This window comes from Acomys russatus, chromosome 24 (assembly GCF_903995435.1).
Source record: "Acomys russatus chromosome 24, mAcoRus1.1, whole genome shotgun sequence".
Lineage (NCBI taxonomy): Eukaryota > Metazoa > Chordata > Mammalia > Rodentia > Muridae > Acomys > Acomys russatus.
The window spans coordinates 51,986,080-52,002,159 of record NC_067160.1 but is presented as its reverse complement, the minus strand read 5'-3'; the positions used below and the strand labels follow the sequence as shown (position 1 = coordinate 52,002,159).

Below are 16,080 nucleotides of genomic sequence, written 5' to 3'. Positions count from 1 at the left end.
TGGTTCTCATCTTCTGCATCCCTCACACCCATTTTACAGATAGGGAAACTGAGGCTTAGAAAGGTTAAGCCACATGCTTAAGATCAACTCGTTAGCAGGTGGCCAAGTGGGGCTTGAGCCCCTTGTCCCATGCTTCAGAACTTCAGCGGCATGAGTCTGTGGGCCATATGTGGCTCACGGTCATAGTCTGCTTTGTCCTAAATAAAGTTTTATTGAAACACAGCCCCTCACAATTAGTCTGTTTGCATTAAATTGAGCAGCTGAGACAGACATCACATAGCCTAAAATAGACCACCTCTGACATTTGACACAGACAGTTTGCCAACCCTATCTCAAGTCTCATCTGTGATCGAGCAGGAATCCCCCCTGCTCAATTGCCATGTAAGAAGAGACCCCTTTGGGATCACTCAGCTTGTGACTTAGACAGCCCAGGGGCTCCGAATGTAGAATGTATAGTTGGGGACCGGGCTGATGACTGGGGTGGCCCAAAGGCTCAAGCCTTCTAGAAACATCTAGAACTTCTCAGAAGGATTTAGCAGATGGTAGGGCCGGCCATCTCGTAGGGACGGCCTGGCAGCCCCAGGACTCTCCCTCTCCCTCTGCTGTGCTGGATCCCCAGAGAAGGCCCCAGAAGCCGCCCAAGCTCTTGGCATATCTGCATGGCTGCAGTCTCTGCCTGTAGTTCGTCTTCTCTCTGTGGCATGGAAAGGCTGCCACTGTCTCTCAGCCTGAGATCTCTGTCCCGACTCCAGATTCTTCCTGCTAACTCTCAGGTGGGTGGCCCTGGCCCACTTACCTGCTTGTCCAGCTGGCTGAGGGAGAGGTGAGACCAGGGTATGCAAGGGTGGAGTCCCCCTTACCCTGCCGATCTCAGGAGCTGGTGAGTCTCAGAGAAGGGGTGAGGACTGGAAAGACACGTTTTCATCCCACCAGGCTCTTCTACCAGTTCTGGTCCCCGGCCTCTTGGTCCAGCATCCCCTGCAGACCTGGAGGGTACAAGCTCCTAGGGGCGGCTCCTCCCCATCTAAGTGCCCACACCTCCATCCAAGCTCCTACCTCTCTGCCCTCGCCAGCTCCCTCCAGGCAACCGGCATGCTGTTCGTGCTGATGGCAGCCTCCACCTTGACCGGGCCCTGCAAGAGGATGCTGGGAGATATAGCTGCGTGGCCACCAATGTGGCAGGCTCTCAGCACCGAGATGTGGAGCTCGTGGTCCAGGGTGAGTCTGGGATCCCAAGATGGGGGTGCTGAGCTTGAACACTTTTGTTTGGAAAGTTTGTGAAAATGACATGTCTTCACCACAGGGAAATTAGGCTTGACATATTCTTGTCCTGTCAGCAGATAAAATGCCAGATGTATCTTTTTATACTTCACACGTGTGCCCTGTCTGCAGCTCTCCCTTGGTATCCGTGACAAATGACTCATAAAAATCTGTAATGCTCAACTCCTTCTCATAGAATAAGCGGGATCTGAGCTGAGCATGTGGCTCAGTTTGCAGAGTGTCAAGAGAGTGTTCATCTGGCACGCACGGGCCCTACTTCCATCCCTACCTCATAAACGAGGTGTGATGGCAGACGCCTGTGATCCCAGCTCTCGGAAGATGGAGGCAGAAGAGCCAGGAGCTCAAAGTCTCATTCAGCTACATAGTGAGTTAGAGGCTAGCCTGGGCTACATGAGACCCTAAGTAGGATTTGCATAGGACCTGTACACATCCCTCTATCGATTCTAGGTGTCTTCTAGTGCCTAGTAGAAGGGAGACACTTCAAATGATCATTATATTTATTTACAGAGGAAAATATATGCTTTTCAGTGGAAGTGTTTTTCTAAATATTTCCATCTGAGGTTGTTTGAACCTGTGTGGGAATACAGAAGTGACTGCATATAGATAATGTATAGTTAGGACAGTCATTTATGCATTTACTACAAGAGAATATATATAAATTATGCACAGAGATTCTTTTTAAAGATTTACTTATGGATGTATATGAGCGCTCTTATCTGCATGTGCGCCACATGACAGAATAGAGCATCAGACAGAAGAGGGCATCAGATCACGTTATAGATGGTTGTGAGCCACCATGTGGGTGCTGGGAATTGAACTCAGGACCTCTGGATGAGCAGAGCAGCCAGTGCTCTTACCTGCTGAGCCATCTCTTCAGCCCTGCTAAACATTCCTTATATGGTTTGTTTGTTTGAGACTGGGTTTCTCTGTGTAGCCCTGGTTAGCCTGGAACTCACTGTATAGACCAGGCTGGCCTCGAACCCAAAGAGACCCACCTGCCCCTGCTTCCTGAGTGCAGGGACTAAAGGTGTGCGCCACGGTGCCTGTCTCTTCATGTGTTCTTTACATGGGTTGTATATAAATTCTCTTTACATCTGTCTCCTACCTACTATTTCCCTACAAATCCATGTGTTTCTTGTTGTATGTATAGTGTATGTGTGTGCACCCATGTGCTCATGTGTGTGCACCTGTGTGGTCATGTGTGTACAACCTGCGTGCTCATATTGTGTATGCCTGTGTGCTCATGTGTGTGCACCTGTGTGCTCATGTGTGTGTGGGGGCAGAACTGGCATCAGGTGTCTTCTGCCATCACTCTCCTCCTTTTCATATCAATATCACATTTATTTACTTATTCGTGTGTGTGCGCAGGCGCCACGGCATACATGTGGAGGTCAGAGGACAACTTGAGAGACTAAGTTCTCTCATTACCATGTGGGCACCAGGGATCGAACCCAGGCCATCAGGCTTGGCGGCAGGCCCCTTTACTCACCAAGCATCTCACAGCCTGCCCATCACATTGTTTTCTGAGGTAGGGCTGCTAGCTGATCCCGGAGCTCGCTGATGGCCTAGACTGGCCAGATAGGTTTCATTTGTTTCTATCTCAATCTCTCTCTCTCTCTCTCTCACACACACACACACACACACACACACACACACACACCAGTGCCTAGAGGCCAAATCTGTGAAAGTGGTGTGGTCTAGCCTGGTCTCTTGGGCTTCGTCATGTCCACCCCACACATACCACTCATCTGCTCGGAACACAAGAAGGGCATTTTCCTCCCTGGACACGCTCCCTGGAGTTCCGTGGCTCTCGGCTTCTGGCTTCCCTCCGACCTCTTCCTGGATCCAGAGGGCTCCCAGGATGCCTTTGGCACCTGTTTCTGAGTTCACTCTGTCCTGTGAACGCTGTTTTCTGCTGCTTCTCATCAGCCTGTCCAGCCGTGAGCAGTGAATCAGAGTCCGTTTAGCTTCCTGGCACATCCGGGGATACGGGGAGCGAGAGATTAAGTGGTTTACACAATCCTGAACAGAGAGACCGCACAGCTGTTCCCAGCACAGGCAGCCTGTGTCTGGGATGGATTTGATGACCGCCAGCCATGTGGCCACAGATATTGGGCCAGTTTTCTTTCCTGTTGAATTTCTTTTAGCTATCAGACCAACAAAGGTTGGTCATTCCCAATGTCTCCTAGCATTGAATCCAATGGTGTGAAACACGTTCGCAGGCATTATCCACTTCTAAAACTTCCTATCTCTGGCTGTCTCTGCCTCCTCTCTCTGTCTCTCCTCTCCCTCCATTCTGTCTTTGTGACAAGGTCTTACTATGTATCCCTGGCTGGCCTTTAACTCTATGTAGACCAGGCTTTGAACTCACAGCAATCCGCCTGCTTCTGCCTCTCGAGTGCTAGGATTAAAGGCGGGTGCCAACATGCCTGGCTTAGAGCTTTCTCCTCTCTTCTTCCATTCTATTGCTCATGTACGCTTGGTAGTGTGTGTACACTTAGAAGTCAGAGGGCAACACCGGGCATCTTCCTCCACCTCTCCCCACTTTACGTTTTGAGGTGGATCAGTTGGTGAGAAAGCCCTGGGGGCCCTCGTAGCTCTCCCCCTGCACATCACAGACCCCGGGGACCCTCGTAGCTCTGCCCCTGCTGCACATCACAGACCCCGGGGACCCTCGTAGCTCTGCCCCTGCTGCACATCACAGACCCCGGGGACCCTCGTAGCTCTGCCCCTGCTGCACATCACAGACCCCGGGGACCCTCATAGCTCTGCCCCTGCTGCACATCACAGACCCCGGGGACCCTCATAGCTCTGCCCCTGCTGCACATCACAGACCCCGGGGACCCTCGTAGCTCTCCCCCTGCTGCATATCACAGACCCTACCTTTTATGTGGGAGCTGGAGACGGAGCTTGGGTCCTCATGCCTGCACACCAAGCACTTTACTGACTGAGCGTTTACCCAGTGCCTTCTTTTCCTTTCTCCTTCCCCCCTTCCCTTCTCCTCCCCACTTACTTTCTTTCTTTCTGGTGGTAGGAGTGGAACCCCATGGCTGTGTGCCTGTCAGACAAGAGTTTTGCCACCAAGCTATATCTCCAACCAGTTGTCTTTAATTTTGTTTTGAAACAGGGTCTCACTGTATTGCCCAGGCAGTCCCAGAACTTGCGGTGCTCCTGTTCCTAACCTCTCCAAGGTGGCTAGGATTATAAGGTGGCTAGGATACCTATACCATAAAGCCTGATAGACTAGTTTTGTTTGTTTGTTTGTTTGTATTTTTGTGGATTTCTTAGAGAAGTTGAGCAGATATGCACTGATACCCCTGCATTCCTTTCCCCTCGTCTGCAACCTCCTGTATTATCAACAGTCCCCTGCACTACTCAGAGTGGCCCAGACTAACAGCTGACATGGGCCTGTCATCACCAGCCACACCCAAGGTGCACAGGAGGTCCCTTGCTTGTACAGACCTGTCATATGGTCCCACCGTGGTGGTCTCATCTTGACATTTTCCCTGTCCTGAAAACCCTCTGTGCTCTGCACCCCCATGCCCTAACACCCAGAAACCACTGGTGGTTTTAACATCTAGTTTTGGCTTTTTTAAAACTGCCAGTTTCCTTCCTTTTGAAGGCTGAGTACTATTCCATTGTGTGCACATATCCCATTTACTTTATCCACTCATAGCTGGGAGACATTTGGGTTGCCTCTGGGCCTTGGCCATTAGGAACACTGAATTGTAAAAATTTTAAAATTGGTCTATTTATAAAAGTGCCACCTAGAATCTATCCGACTGCCACCCACCACGTCACCAACGAAGGGATGCCAGCCTCCCTCCCCTGCATGGCCTCGGGCGTTCCCGCCCCAACCATCACCTGGACCAAGGTAAGGAGAGCCTGTACCCTTCAGCGGATGCCAGAGACGTCGCCCTGATGCATCCTGGGACAAAGTGTGAGCTCTGATGTTGTTGCCATGGTTCTGTCCTAGGAAACCAACACCCTGACGACCAGGGGTCACTACAATGTGAGCAGGGATGGTACCTTGGTCATTGTCCGGCCATCTCCCCAGGATGCAGGTGCCTATGTGTGCACGGCCACCAACAGCATAGGCTTCTCCAGCCAGGAGATGTGGTTGTCTGTTAACAGTGAGTAGTAAGGGCCCCTGCTAGGGGAGTGGGAGTGGGACCACAGGGGCTCACTCAGCCTCCTGCAACCAGCTGAGGTGCAGTATCGAGCCCTGAAAAGACACAGGACCCACCCATCCTGGTAGCACCCTCATCTGCCTCTTTCCTCACACTTCTCTGCCCCTGAGCCTACTGGCCTCTTCATATCTTTGCTGTTCTAACCTGCCCCAGGGCCTTTACATGTGCCAGTCCCTCTAATGCACTTCTTCCTCCTGAACCAACTGACTTCTCTCATTTGTCAGCACCCAAGCTGGATCAAACCACTTTGTTGTGAGCTCCGGGAGGGACATTCCCTTAGTAGCACCCACCATTACTGAGTTTAATTGCATACTGGTCACCTGAGTGCAAATGTTCCCTGCAAACTCTAAAGGCTGCCAGGACAGGAGTGGGACACTCCCTCCTCTTTCTTTCTTTCTTTCTTTTTTTTTTTTTTTTTTTTTTTTTTTTGAGACAGGGTTTTTCTGTGTAGCCTTGACTATCATAGACTCGCTTTATAGACCAGGCTGGCCTCGAGCTCAGCAATCTGACTGCCTCTGCCTCCTGAGTGCTGAGATTAAAGGCGTGCATCACCACGCCCGGCCACAGCTGGTCATTTTACGTTGTGTCTTTTACATCTAGTATTTTATGTTATAAAACAATGGGGATTTGGGGTCTAGAATGCTTGCCTAACACACACCTCAGTTCCAGCCGTAGCAACACACACACACACACACACACACACACACACACACACACACACACACACACCTACCAAGTATGAAAGAACACAGCTTTTAGTCCCACTACTCCGGAGACAGAGGCAGGTGGGTCTCTGTGAGTTTGAAGCCAGCCTGGGCTACAGAGTGAGTTCTGAGACAGCCGCGGGTACCTAGTGAGACCCTGTTTTAAAAACAAAACAAAACTGAATGAGGTGGTGCACACCTGTAATCCCAGTCTTCGGAGAGAGAGAGACAGGTGCATCAGGAGTTCAAGGTCATCTTTGACCACATAGAGTTTATTAACTCTAGCCTATGCTCTGTGGGGCTTAAACTCACAAAGAATCATAATGAGGGGAATTTACTGTCAGAACTAATGATGCCACTTATATAGGAAGTCATGGTGGTGTTTAGACATGTCCCCCCCCACACACACACACACGTGACTTGTTTCTAACCAAATTCCTTTGTGTGTGCATGCTGGGCAAGCTATGGGTGTGAGAGTGGGTCCTGAAGTACCTCGCCCATCGGGTGTCTTGAGCCTAACAGAGAAACAATGGATGTGCTAGATCATCTTAACTCTCTCTCTCTCTGGGGTTTGAGGGAAGCCAGAGAGAATTCATGCTCCATTCTGTGGCTCCTATCCTGGGAATAAAAAGGTTGACCAATGGGAGGCGGCGGAGCAGAGTGATGAACAGTCAAGGGGGAGGGCTGAGTGGGCAAACCTGTGCTGTCAATTGTAATGGTCCCTGGCTTCACTTGCTCTCTGAACCTCCCAAAGGTCAAGGTGGCTTCAGCCTCTGCTATCCAAGGGAGCCACCTGCTGCCCTCTTGCTTCTGCTCCCGCTCTGTCTGCTTCTCCCAACAGCCAAGCCCAAGATCAAGACGAATGGCTCCCAGGCTATGGATGCCCCTCTGAGTGTCACGGTCAGGGCTGGTGAAGAGGTGACCCTGGACTGTGAGGCCCAAGGCTCCCCGACTCCACTGGTCACCTGGACCAAGGATGCCCACCCTCTGCTGCCTGTCACCAACAGGTACCCATCCCCGGGGTGTAGAGGGAGCCCAGCTTGGGTTGGAGGGAGACTGGTCTCCAAGTGGTTGTGACCTAAGGAGGTGCATGTGACCTTGAGGACACTCAGAAAAGCCTAGAAGGCTTCTGCAAATATGTCTCATGGTATAGCACACGTCTTACAGGTGCTGCATCCTAAGCAGCAAACTTGAGTTTGTGTGTCCCAGGTCCCATGGGTCATCTTGCTTCCTGTTTGCCCAGTGACCCTTGCTTTCTGAACTACACCAAGATGGCAAGGGTTCCTGGGGTGGGGTGGGACCCTCAGGGTTGCTGGAGTAAGAAAGACCAGAGCTGGGGGTTTGGGAAATACATCTTGACCAAGACACAAGTTTGTCTACACAGCCGCGCTGTAGAGCAGGTGTCTGGTGGCTTGGCCCTGCTTCTTTTCCCTAGGGACTTTACAAGGGGCTGTTGATAGCACAGAATATTGGCTCAGCCAGTGAGTGAGTCTCTAAATTCCTGGAGTCCTTGACCTGGAGTGTGTGTGTATGGGGGGGGGGGTGTGGAGGGACACCATAGCACAGGCTGTGACATCAGTCCTGGCAGAGTCTTTGAGACGGTTCAGACCGAGAAGGTCTCCAGCAGCTGGCTCTCACCCCCACAACCCCCACGTGTCCCTCAGAACATCTGCTTGCTGCATCCTTCCAAACCTCACAGCCATGTGTCACCGAATTCGCATGGAGAGCTGGCCCTGGGTGGGCTCCACAGTGCTGAGCATGCCGTGGGATGATACGGTGGGGTAGGGGTGTGGCGAGGGTGTGTGTGCAGGGGAGAACCTACATCTCTCCCCAAGAAAGGCTAGTGTTTGCTGCTTGCTGGGCGGTGGCCATGGCCTGTTTGTTTATGGCCGGTTACTGAAATAAGAAGCACATAGCATGTTCACTCCTCCACCCTGATGCGCTAATGGGTCAATGGGGAGCCGTAAATTTCCCAGGGCCGCCTGAGCAATAGCGATCATGGGCTGTGTTTTTCTTCCTTTGCTTTTACTGGAGTCCTTCTAGAAGACTCCCATCACGTCTCTCTGGATTTATGGTATTCTGGGAAGTTATCTCCAAGGGTGGTTAGTGTGCCCAGGATGGGGGTGAGGAGAGCTCAGGCCTGGGGAGAAACTATAACTGCTCCTGGCTTTGTACTGACAATGTAAGGGCGGGGGGTGGAAGCACAGGTGGCTCTGGGCTACTCTCAGCCATCTTTGACATCTGTGAAGTGGACATTCTGCAGATCCTGCTCTCCTCCTGTGGTGGGTGTGGGGTGCTTAGATGCCGTAGATGGTGAGGCAGCCATTTGCTTTATACCTCCTTTCTGCAGCTGCTGGTCACAGACACACTGAGGCAGTGCCAGAAGCTTTTAAACAGTTGTGATCCTGGGGCTGGGAAGATGGCAGAGCAGTTTAGAACACGTATTGCTCTTCCAGAGAACCCAAGTTCAGCTTCTAGCACCCAAGTTAGGAGGCTCACACGCTCCCCTATCTCCAGCTCCAGAGGCTCAATGCCCTCTGCTGGCCTCTTTGGGTACTACAATCCTCCTTCTACCCCAACCTTCCAACACACACACACACACACACACACACACACACACACACACACACACACACACACACACACACACACATTAATTTTAAATTTGTTTTAAATTGCCACTTTGGGCCCAGGGAGATGGGCTAGTGGGTACAGTCTCTGCATAAGGCCCTAATTTGATTCTCAGCACTCATGTCAAAGCCAGACATAGTGTCTGGAGACCAGAATTCCTGTTGGGAGTGACACCGGCAGTCCCCTGGGTTCACTGGCAACTCACACTGCATCAGTGAGGCAGGTTCAGTGACAGGGCATGCTCAAAAAAATAAGTCTGAAAATGACAGACGAAGACATTGGTTGGCCTCTGGCGTCCACATGCGTGGGCACACAGGTGCACACACACCACACATGGTGCTCATCTGACCATGTCAGTTGTCTTTCGGGCTGGCCCCTGACTAGCTCTTGGGAGTCCTCCTCTAACACAGGATGGCTCCTTTCTTTCATTTGCCCAATTCAGTGGCCTTTGCTTGTAGTAAATTCCCAATCCTGCAGCACTCACCACAACCAAGTCCAGAACATTTCTGTCTGTTATTCTCACGACTAGTTAATGACATACAGGTGTGTGTCTCTGGGCAATTGTTCAATTGTTTGGTGCCTCTGTTCTTTTAATTGGACTTTTTAAAAAAAGATTTATTTATTTGTGTATTTTAAGTACATGAGTGTTCTGTCTTCACAAATACCAGAAGAGGGCATCAGATACCATTACAGATGGATGTGAGCCACCATGTAGTTGCTGGGCATTGAACTCAGGACCTCTGGAAGAGCAGCCAGTGCTCTTAACTGCTGAGCCACCTCTCCAGGCCCCTTTTAATTGTATTTTAAAACAAACAAGACTTGTGTGTTTGAGGTTCTCTGGGTTTTCCTGGAGGCCAATGTTGAGCATGAGACCAAAGTGCAGCCATTCCCAGACACAGAGCATAGCTCTCCTGGCCCCGCCCCCACAGACATTTAGCCACAACACAGAAAATGATTAGCCTCAAGAGATGCACAGCAACTGAAGATGAAATGGGCACGGACCTACTGTCTGCAACACTCCAGCCCTTCCCTCTCTCTCCTGCCTATGCCTTCACCTTCTCTTCGGCCTCCTGCTTCTCCAAAGAGCCCCAAGTTTCCAGACCCCTTCTAGAAACCAAAGGGTTCACTTCCTCCCATGAACTGGAGGTATCTGGTTGCCTCAGGACCTAAATTGGTCCCAGCATGCCTCAGGTGGCCCATCCTCTCTCTGTCTTCTAAAGTTCTTCCCTCCCCCGTGCCAAGCCTGGGGCAAGGGTCCCAACCCTAGAGGGCTTCGCCATGCCTCAGCACTCCTGGTAAATCTGTGAAAGCGACTGGTTGGAGCTGGCACTGGAGTCGGAATGTGCTAGGCCGTCACGGCCTCTTCCATCCCAGTTTGGCCAGGAATGGTGGCCGCAGCCAGCAGGCCACCCTGGAGCTGGGTGCGGTAAATGGCGTCATCCTGGGGCCACAGAGGAAGAGAGGGAACCAGGGGCTGGAGGAGGGGGAGCTAGAATGAGATCTTCCTCCTTTCAGGGCTAGACACAGAGGGACAGCACACACAGATATGAACAAGCTCAGATGCACACACAGAGATCACACATGCTCATACACGGGCGGGAGGTTAGGAGGCCACTGTTTTCCCAAATACCTAGAAAATGATATTCTGAACCTGAGGGTGTCTCTCATACCTCCCAAGTCAGAGCTTCCTGGAGAAAGCGTTCTCTGGGCTGGAGAAGCCAAGAGACCCTGAAGCCGATCCCCCCCACTGGCCCCGCCCCATGCACTCCCATGGACACCCTTTCCAAGGGCCCCATGCACACCACATGCTCCTATGTGAATTTGATTGGGTCTGGTTTCCACCCTGGATACTAGCTGGGTTCTTTCTCACATGGCCAAACTCCTGGTCCTTCCGTTCCACTCCTGCCTGGTGTGACCGTGCTAGCTCAGAGGGAGGCAAGTCTGCATTGGGGCTGCCCTGGAGTTAGTAAGCGCTGTTCTTCTGTCGGGGGCACATACTTGTCCACCAGTTTCACTTGTTCCACATGGTGCTATTGGGCAGCTCTGCTCACATGCTCAGTTCTGTCTGCTATGTCGCATCCTTGGGGGAATCAGGCCCCGGAGCAGCCAGCTAAGGACAAGACTAGGGTATGATCTTCAGCTATCTGATCTCACCATTCTGGAACTGTTGTTTGTGCAGAAGCTTCCTAGGCACGAATGCACTAAAACAGGCTGCATGGATTGGGGGTGTGCCGGCTCTGTGCCAGATCAAACTAGACACTGAAGGGCCTGGGGGGGCGGTGGGCAGGGTAGGAGGGGGATGGCTTTCCCGGTTACCCAACTTGTTTAGTGAACTCAAACAAGATCCATCTCTTCCTTAAGCCTCAGTCTTCACATCTGAGACGTGAAAACATCCAGCTTGTGATGGTGGCCAGAGAGCATCTCTCTTCAGCTGGGATGCTGGGTTCTGGGCGTGCTGCTAGGCAACAGTGTTTAATGTTTGTTTGGGGATTCTGTTGTGGAGTGGGGGCAGCTGGAAGTGCTCCTGGCTTCTGCTCCTGCTCCTGAGGCATCAAGCCAGGGACCCACACAGGGCCAGATCCCCAATTCCAAAAGGGGAGTGGTGGCGTGGGGACATGGCTGCTCCAGGCGTCCAGTTGTCACACTGTCTCTTCATTTTCTACCCACTCCCTAGCATCCTGAAGGACAGCCAGCCCACCCACCAGTATCCTTATGGGGTTGACTGATGAGATCCAGTGGCTGAGTGCAGACCAGCCAGGGGCCTGATGTGGGGGTTTCTGCCTCAGTGGAGGTGGCTCCAATGTCTGGCCATCAACCTACGATGACCAGTGGCTTCCTTTGTTAGCCAAACATCACCCCACAGTGACGGGGACGCACAGTGGCAGGATCAGAGGGCCAGACGCCACTGTCCCTGGATCAGCTGAGTGGCATTCACAACAGAGCTTGTCACTCTGACCTCTGCTTTGCTGAACACAGTGATGATGCCCATGGGGACTCTGTCCTGATGGCTGGGGAGTGTCAAATGAGAAATACCCCCAGCAGGTGCTCAACTGTGTCCCTATATACAGGAAACACACAAGCGTTGTCTGCCATGGGTACCATCCTTCTTAGCAACATGGACAACCTAAATTTTCATTATCTATGGCCACTGTGCTGTCCCCTTCTCCCTTCTCTCCCCTGTCCCGTCCCTGTCGCTCTCTGAGACAATCAACTCCTTTCCTCAGTTTCTCCAGCTCAGCTTTTCTATCTGTGACTTTCTGATAAGGGATTGTGCCACTCGACTGAAAGGTTCTGTTCTCCATCCTGGGCTTAGAGATGCCTTGGCCCAACAGACAGGGCTGCACACACAGCACACAGTAGACCTATGCTGAGAAATGTGGACAGTGGGGCTTTTCCAGCCTCCAGCCCTACTGTGTGGCAGCACGACCTTTCATAACCAGAGGCAGCAAGATGGCCCCTGCAGCAATGGAAGGAACCAGGGCAGACACGTACCAAGACTCTCAACAGCCCAAGAAGGGGAACACAGGCACCCCAATTACCAGGAACCCCCCCAGGACACTCCCACTGAATGAATGAATAAATAACAAAGGAGTGAGCTGAGGTTCTGGAACTTTAGCCTGCCTGGGAGTGTCTGGGGAAGCTTCAGAGAGGGCCTGGAGCCAGTACTGCCTTGAGGAGGCTCGGAGGGTGGCACAGCTGTATAGAGATTGTGGGGGAGGGGACTGTGACCGGGAAAGTGGAGAAGGGAGTGTGTGCGTGGATGGTGGGGGGAGGGGGTAGCTGTCATTTGCTGTCAAATGTTCATGTGCACCGACTATGTGCTAAGGACTGAGATAAAGTAAGGACCTGCGCATGCCTGATTCCTCATAGACAACGTCGATAAATACCCTGGTGGCTTCAGGAGCTGGCTGGACAGAGGCTCAGGGGGCAAGGCAGGCAGGTGTAGGCTGGGGATCCCACCAGGTGTAGGTCCCACCAGGTGTACTTCCCACTAGGTGCCTCCCTCCAGGTGTACTTTGGTTCATCTGTGCAGATCAGGATGTTGTTAGCCAGCTCTCTGCCTGGGGGAGAACCTGCCAGGGTCAGTGAGCTCTTGCGAGTCCCCCAGCCCAGAGTTCTGACATCTGTGTATATCTGGCCCCAGACTGCAAGGCCCCAGCCAGACGGACATCATAAACAGGAAACTCCCCTTGAGTCCAAGTGTTCCCTTGGGTGCTGTGAGGAGCCATCTGGCTGCACAGCCCTAGAGAGGCCATGCTATTGATGGAGCCCCCATCCCCAGCAGCTCGTGGCTTAGAGAGCCTAGTGTCCTGTACATCCTCCCTTCCCTGGCCAGGACATCCCTACTCTGGGAAGGTGCAGGGAGGGCTGTCGGGGGAGGAGCAGGTGGAAGCTGCCTGGAACTCCCTGTCCAGCATCTCGCAGTCACATCCAGTCAGCCCTGGACCCAGGACAGTGGGAGGCATTGCTCTATGCAGGGTCTGGCTGGAGTCTGGTGATAAAAAGGTATCTCACTGGAGCCCCTGGAAGACAGGCAGGCCTCTGATGTCACAAGCTGGGTAGACCCATGGGAGACCACAGATGGGGCTTCCCAGCCTGGAGGCATGGAGGCAGCCTTCATGGAGGAAGTGAAGCCTGCAGAAAGGAGGGCAAACAGGTGCATCCCAGCAGGCACAGAACAGCAGGAGTCCAGTGAGCCCAGAGCTCTGAGGGCTTGGACAGGGCCTGGTATGACAGTGGTGAGGGAAGAGGAGAGAGGGTGATCTCCATAGACCATGTTAGGCCTTGTCCCTGGAGCTTGCTAGGTAGAGCAAGCACCTACTCTTCTGGGCAGGCCCAGGTCCTCTCAGGCCCTGCAAGCATCAGCTTGCTTATCTGAACCATGGATCCACAGTTGTTCATTTCTTCCTTAGAATACAGCGAGCGCCACGCCCCACCCCAACTTTTGCAAAAGAAATTAAAAAAAAAAAAAAAATCCATGATTGGTTATAAGAAAAACAGGAAAAAAACAAAAACAAAAACAAGGGGCTGGAGAGATGGCTCAGAGGTTAAGAGCACTGACTGCTCTCCCAAATGTCATGAGTTCAATTCCCAGCAACTACATGGCGGCTCACAACCAACTATAACGAGATCTGGTGCCCTCTTCTGGTGTGTAGGCAGAATGCTGTATACATAATAAATAAATAAATCTTAAAAAAAAAAAAAAAAAAAAAAAAAAAAAAAAGAAAAGAAAAGAAAGAAAGAAAGACAGGGTGCTGGGGCCTGGAATAAAGGTCAGTTTATAGAGTGCATGCTGTTGGCTTGCATGCCACCCAAAGCTCTGTACAGTGCCTGCTGGATACTCCGACCAGCTAGAAGGTTCTGTGTAGGGGTTGGGGCCGGGCCAGTGGGGGTGGGGGTTATCACCTCACTTACAGCCAGACCAGTGCTGACAGCCTGGGTGTGGCTGGAAACCATGCACCCTGACAGCTGCATGGAGGGAGGTGGGGACTTCGGGGCTGGCTCCCAGGGATCCTGCCAGGGGCTCCAGGGTGTCATTCTACAGAAGTGAACCCTTGGTCTCAGCAGGGAGGGGAAGGGGAAACCAGGCTGAAGCCCATCTGAAGATCTGAGGCCAGCTCTAAATTGACAGTTGACCCTGGGGTCCTCCACCCCTGTTTTGAACACTTGCTCTTAGGCTAGTCAAGGCCACAAGCTGCAGCCACTGCTCCTTAGAAGCCAGCACATATGGAGCTGACATCATGTCTGCAGGGCTCCTTGGGGTCCATCCCAGCTGCTGGAGTCTGGCTAGTGTCCTGTAGCCTTCGGGGGGGCGGGGTCAGATGACTGGTAAGGTGGGCCAGATCTGGGGGGGTCTGCAGAGCTTCTTCTCGTGGGTCCTCGAGATGCCTCCAGACAGTGACTCCCCAAAAGGCCCTGGGTCTGGGCTTAGGGGATCCTGGCTCAGACACTGAGGTCTTGGGGCTGGTGGTTTTTCTTTTCTGGAGGCAGAGGAATTCTAGCCTTCTGACAAACAGATGTGCTAAGGACAAGGGACATTGCCACCAGTCAGTGTGGCATGGATTGAGATGGGGCTGCCAGAGCCCCAGGGATGCAGGCCTATTTTATAGATGAGGAGATGGAAACCCAGTTTAGGCCCTGGGTCACACAGCTAAGAAGGCTTGGAATGTGGATTTGGGTCCACCCAACCTCTCTTCATGGGCTATGCTGAGAGGGACTGGCCTTGGCTTTTGGAGGCAGAGCAGGGGCTGGAGTAGAGGCCAGAAGATAGATGTGGCCTCAGTCTGGGAACTTTCTCTGGTCAGGATGGAATGAGATCTCACTGGTGGCCTTCCCTCCCACAGGTACGACCTCCTCCCATCAGGCTCCCTGCACCTGGCACAGACCCAGGTGGGTGACAGTGGCCACTATGAGTGTACAGCCAGCAACCCCGCAGGGGCCACATCTCGCCACTACGTCCTCGGGGTTCAAGGTAGGGCCGCCTTAACTGCATGCCTTGCAACTCTGCCATCTCTCGGGCTCCCCAGTGGCAGAGCAGTCACTGCCCCCTTCCTGACTCTGGGCCTGAGAAGGCTGGTAGAAGACACCCACCAAGAACAGGGCCCAGTGGGGACCATGAGCAAAGATGTGTAAGAGACAGTGATTCCAATGGCCTCTCTGTCCGCTTGGAGTCCCACAACCTGAGATCCCCGCTCTGGCTTCTCAAAGGCTCATGGGGTTCAAGCCTCTTCCTGCCAGGAGCACCTGGGGGCCCCTAAATAGACCCTTTCCAACCAGCCTCCTTCAGCAAGATGCCTATGTCCCTGGAGCAGGCCCGCCGGTAGTAGGAAAGCTTCTGTTTTTCAGGCACCACTGCAGCCCTCCCTTTGTGGCCAAGGTCTAAATTTACACCCACTGTGGTCCTGGTCCCCAGAACACTTAGAGGTCCCTGGAATGGTCCCATTCAAAAGAAGTCATCCCATGCCAGTCACACACTGGGGCTCTGGGAAGACCATAGACAGGACCAAGCATGGTCTAACCCACAGGCTGCTCTCATAGAGCCCAGGAGGGAAGCGTAGGAAGATAACAAACATGACTTGAAATCCGTGCTCAAAGTCTGTGGGTAACGGGGAACTGTGCCATGCGTTCGTTCATCTGTGCCCTTTACGCTGCAGCTGGGCAGCTAGACACACTACCTGCCCTCATGACCAAGCACCTCCAACCCTTCACAGATGCTCGCCAGCCCTACCCACACCAGCATCCCATTTTGTAGACAAATAGGCTGAGGCCTTGGG

General features: G+C 52.6%; 1 protein-coding gene across 1 annotated transcript in view; it reads left to right on the top strand.

The window, feature by feature from the left end:
• Hmcn2 (hemicentin 2) overlaps positions 1 to 16,080 on the top strand; it is a 154,314-nt gene that overhangs the window by 50,395 nt on the left and 87,839 nt on the right. The window contains exons 19-23 of the mRNA XM_051166434.1: positions 1,074 to 1,218; positions 5,043 to 5,155; positions 5,258 to 5,414; positions 7,017 to 7,182; positions 15,151 to 15,278. Coding sequence (XP_051022391.1) covers positions 1,074 to 1,218; positions 5,043 to 5,155; positions 5,258 to 5,414; positions 7,017 to 7,182; positions 15,151 to 15,278 — 709 coding nt within the window. The remainder of the gene's footprint in view (positions 1 to 1,073; positions 1,219 to 5,042; positions 5,156 to 5,257; positions 5,415 to 7,016; positions 7,183 to 15,150; positions 15,279 to 16,080) is intronic.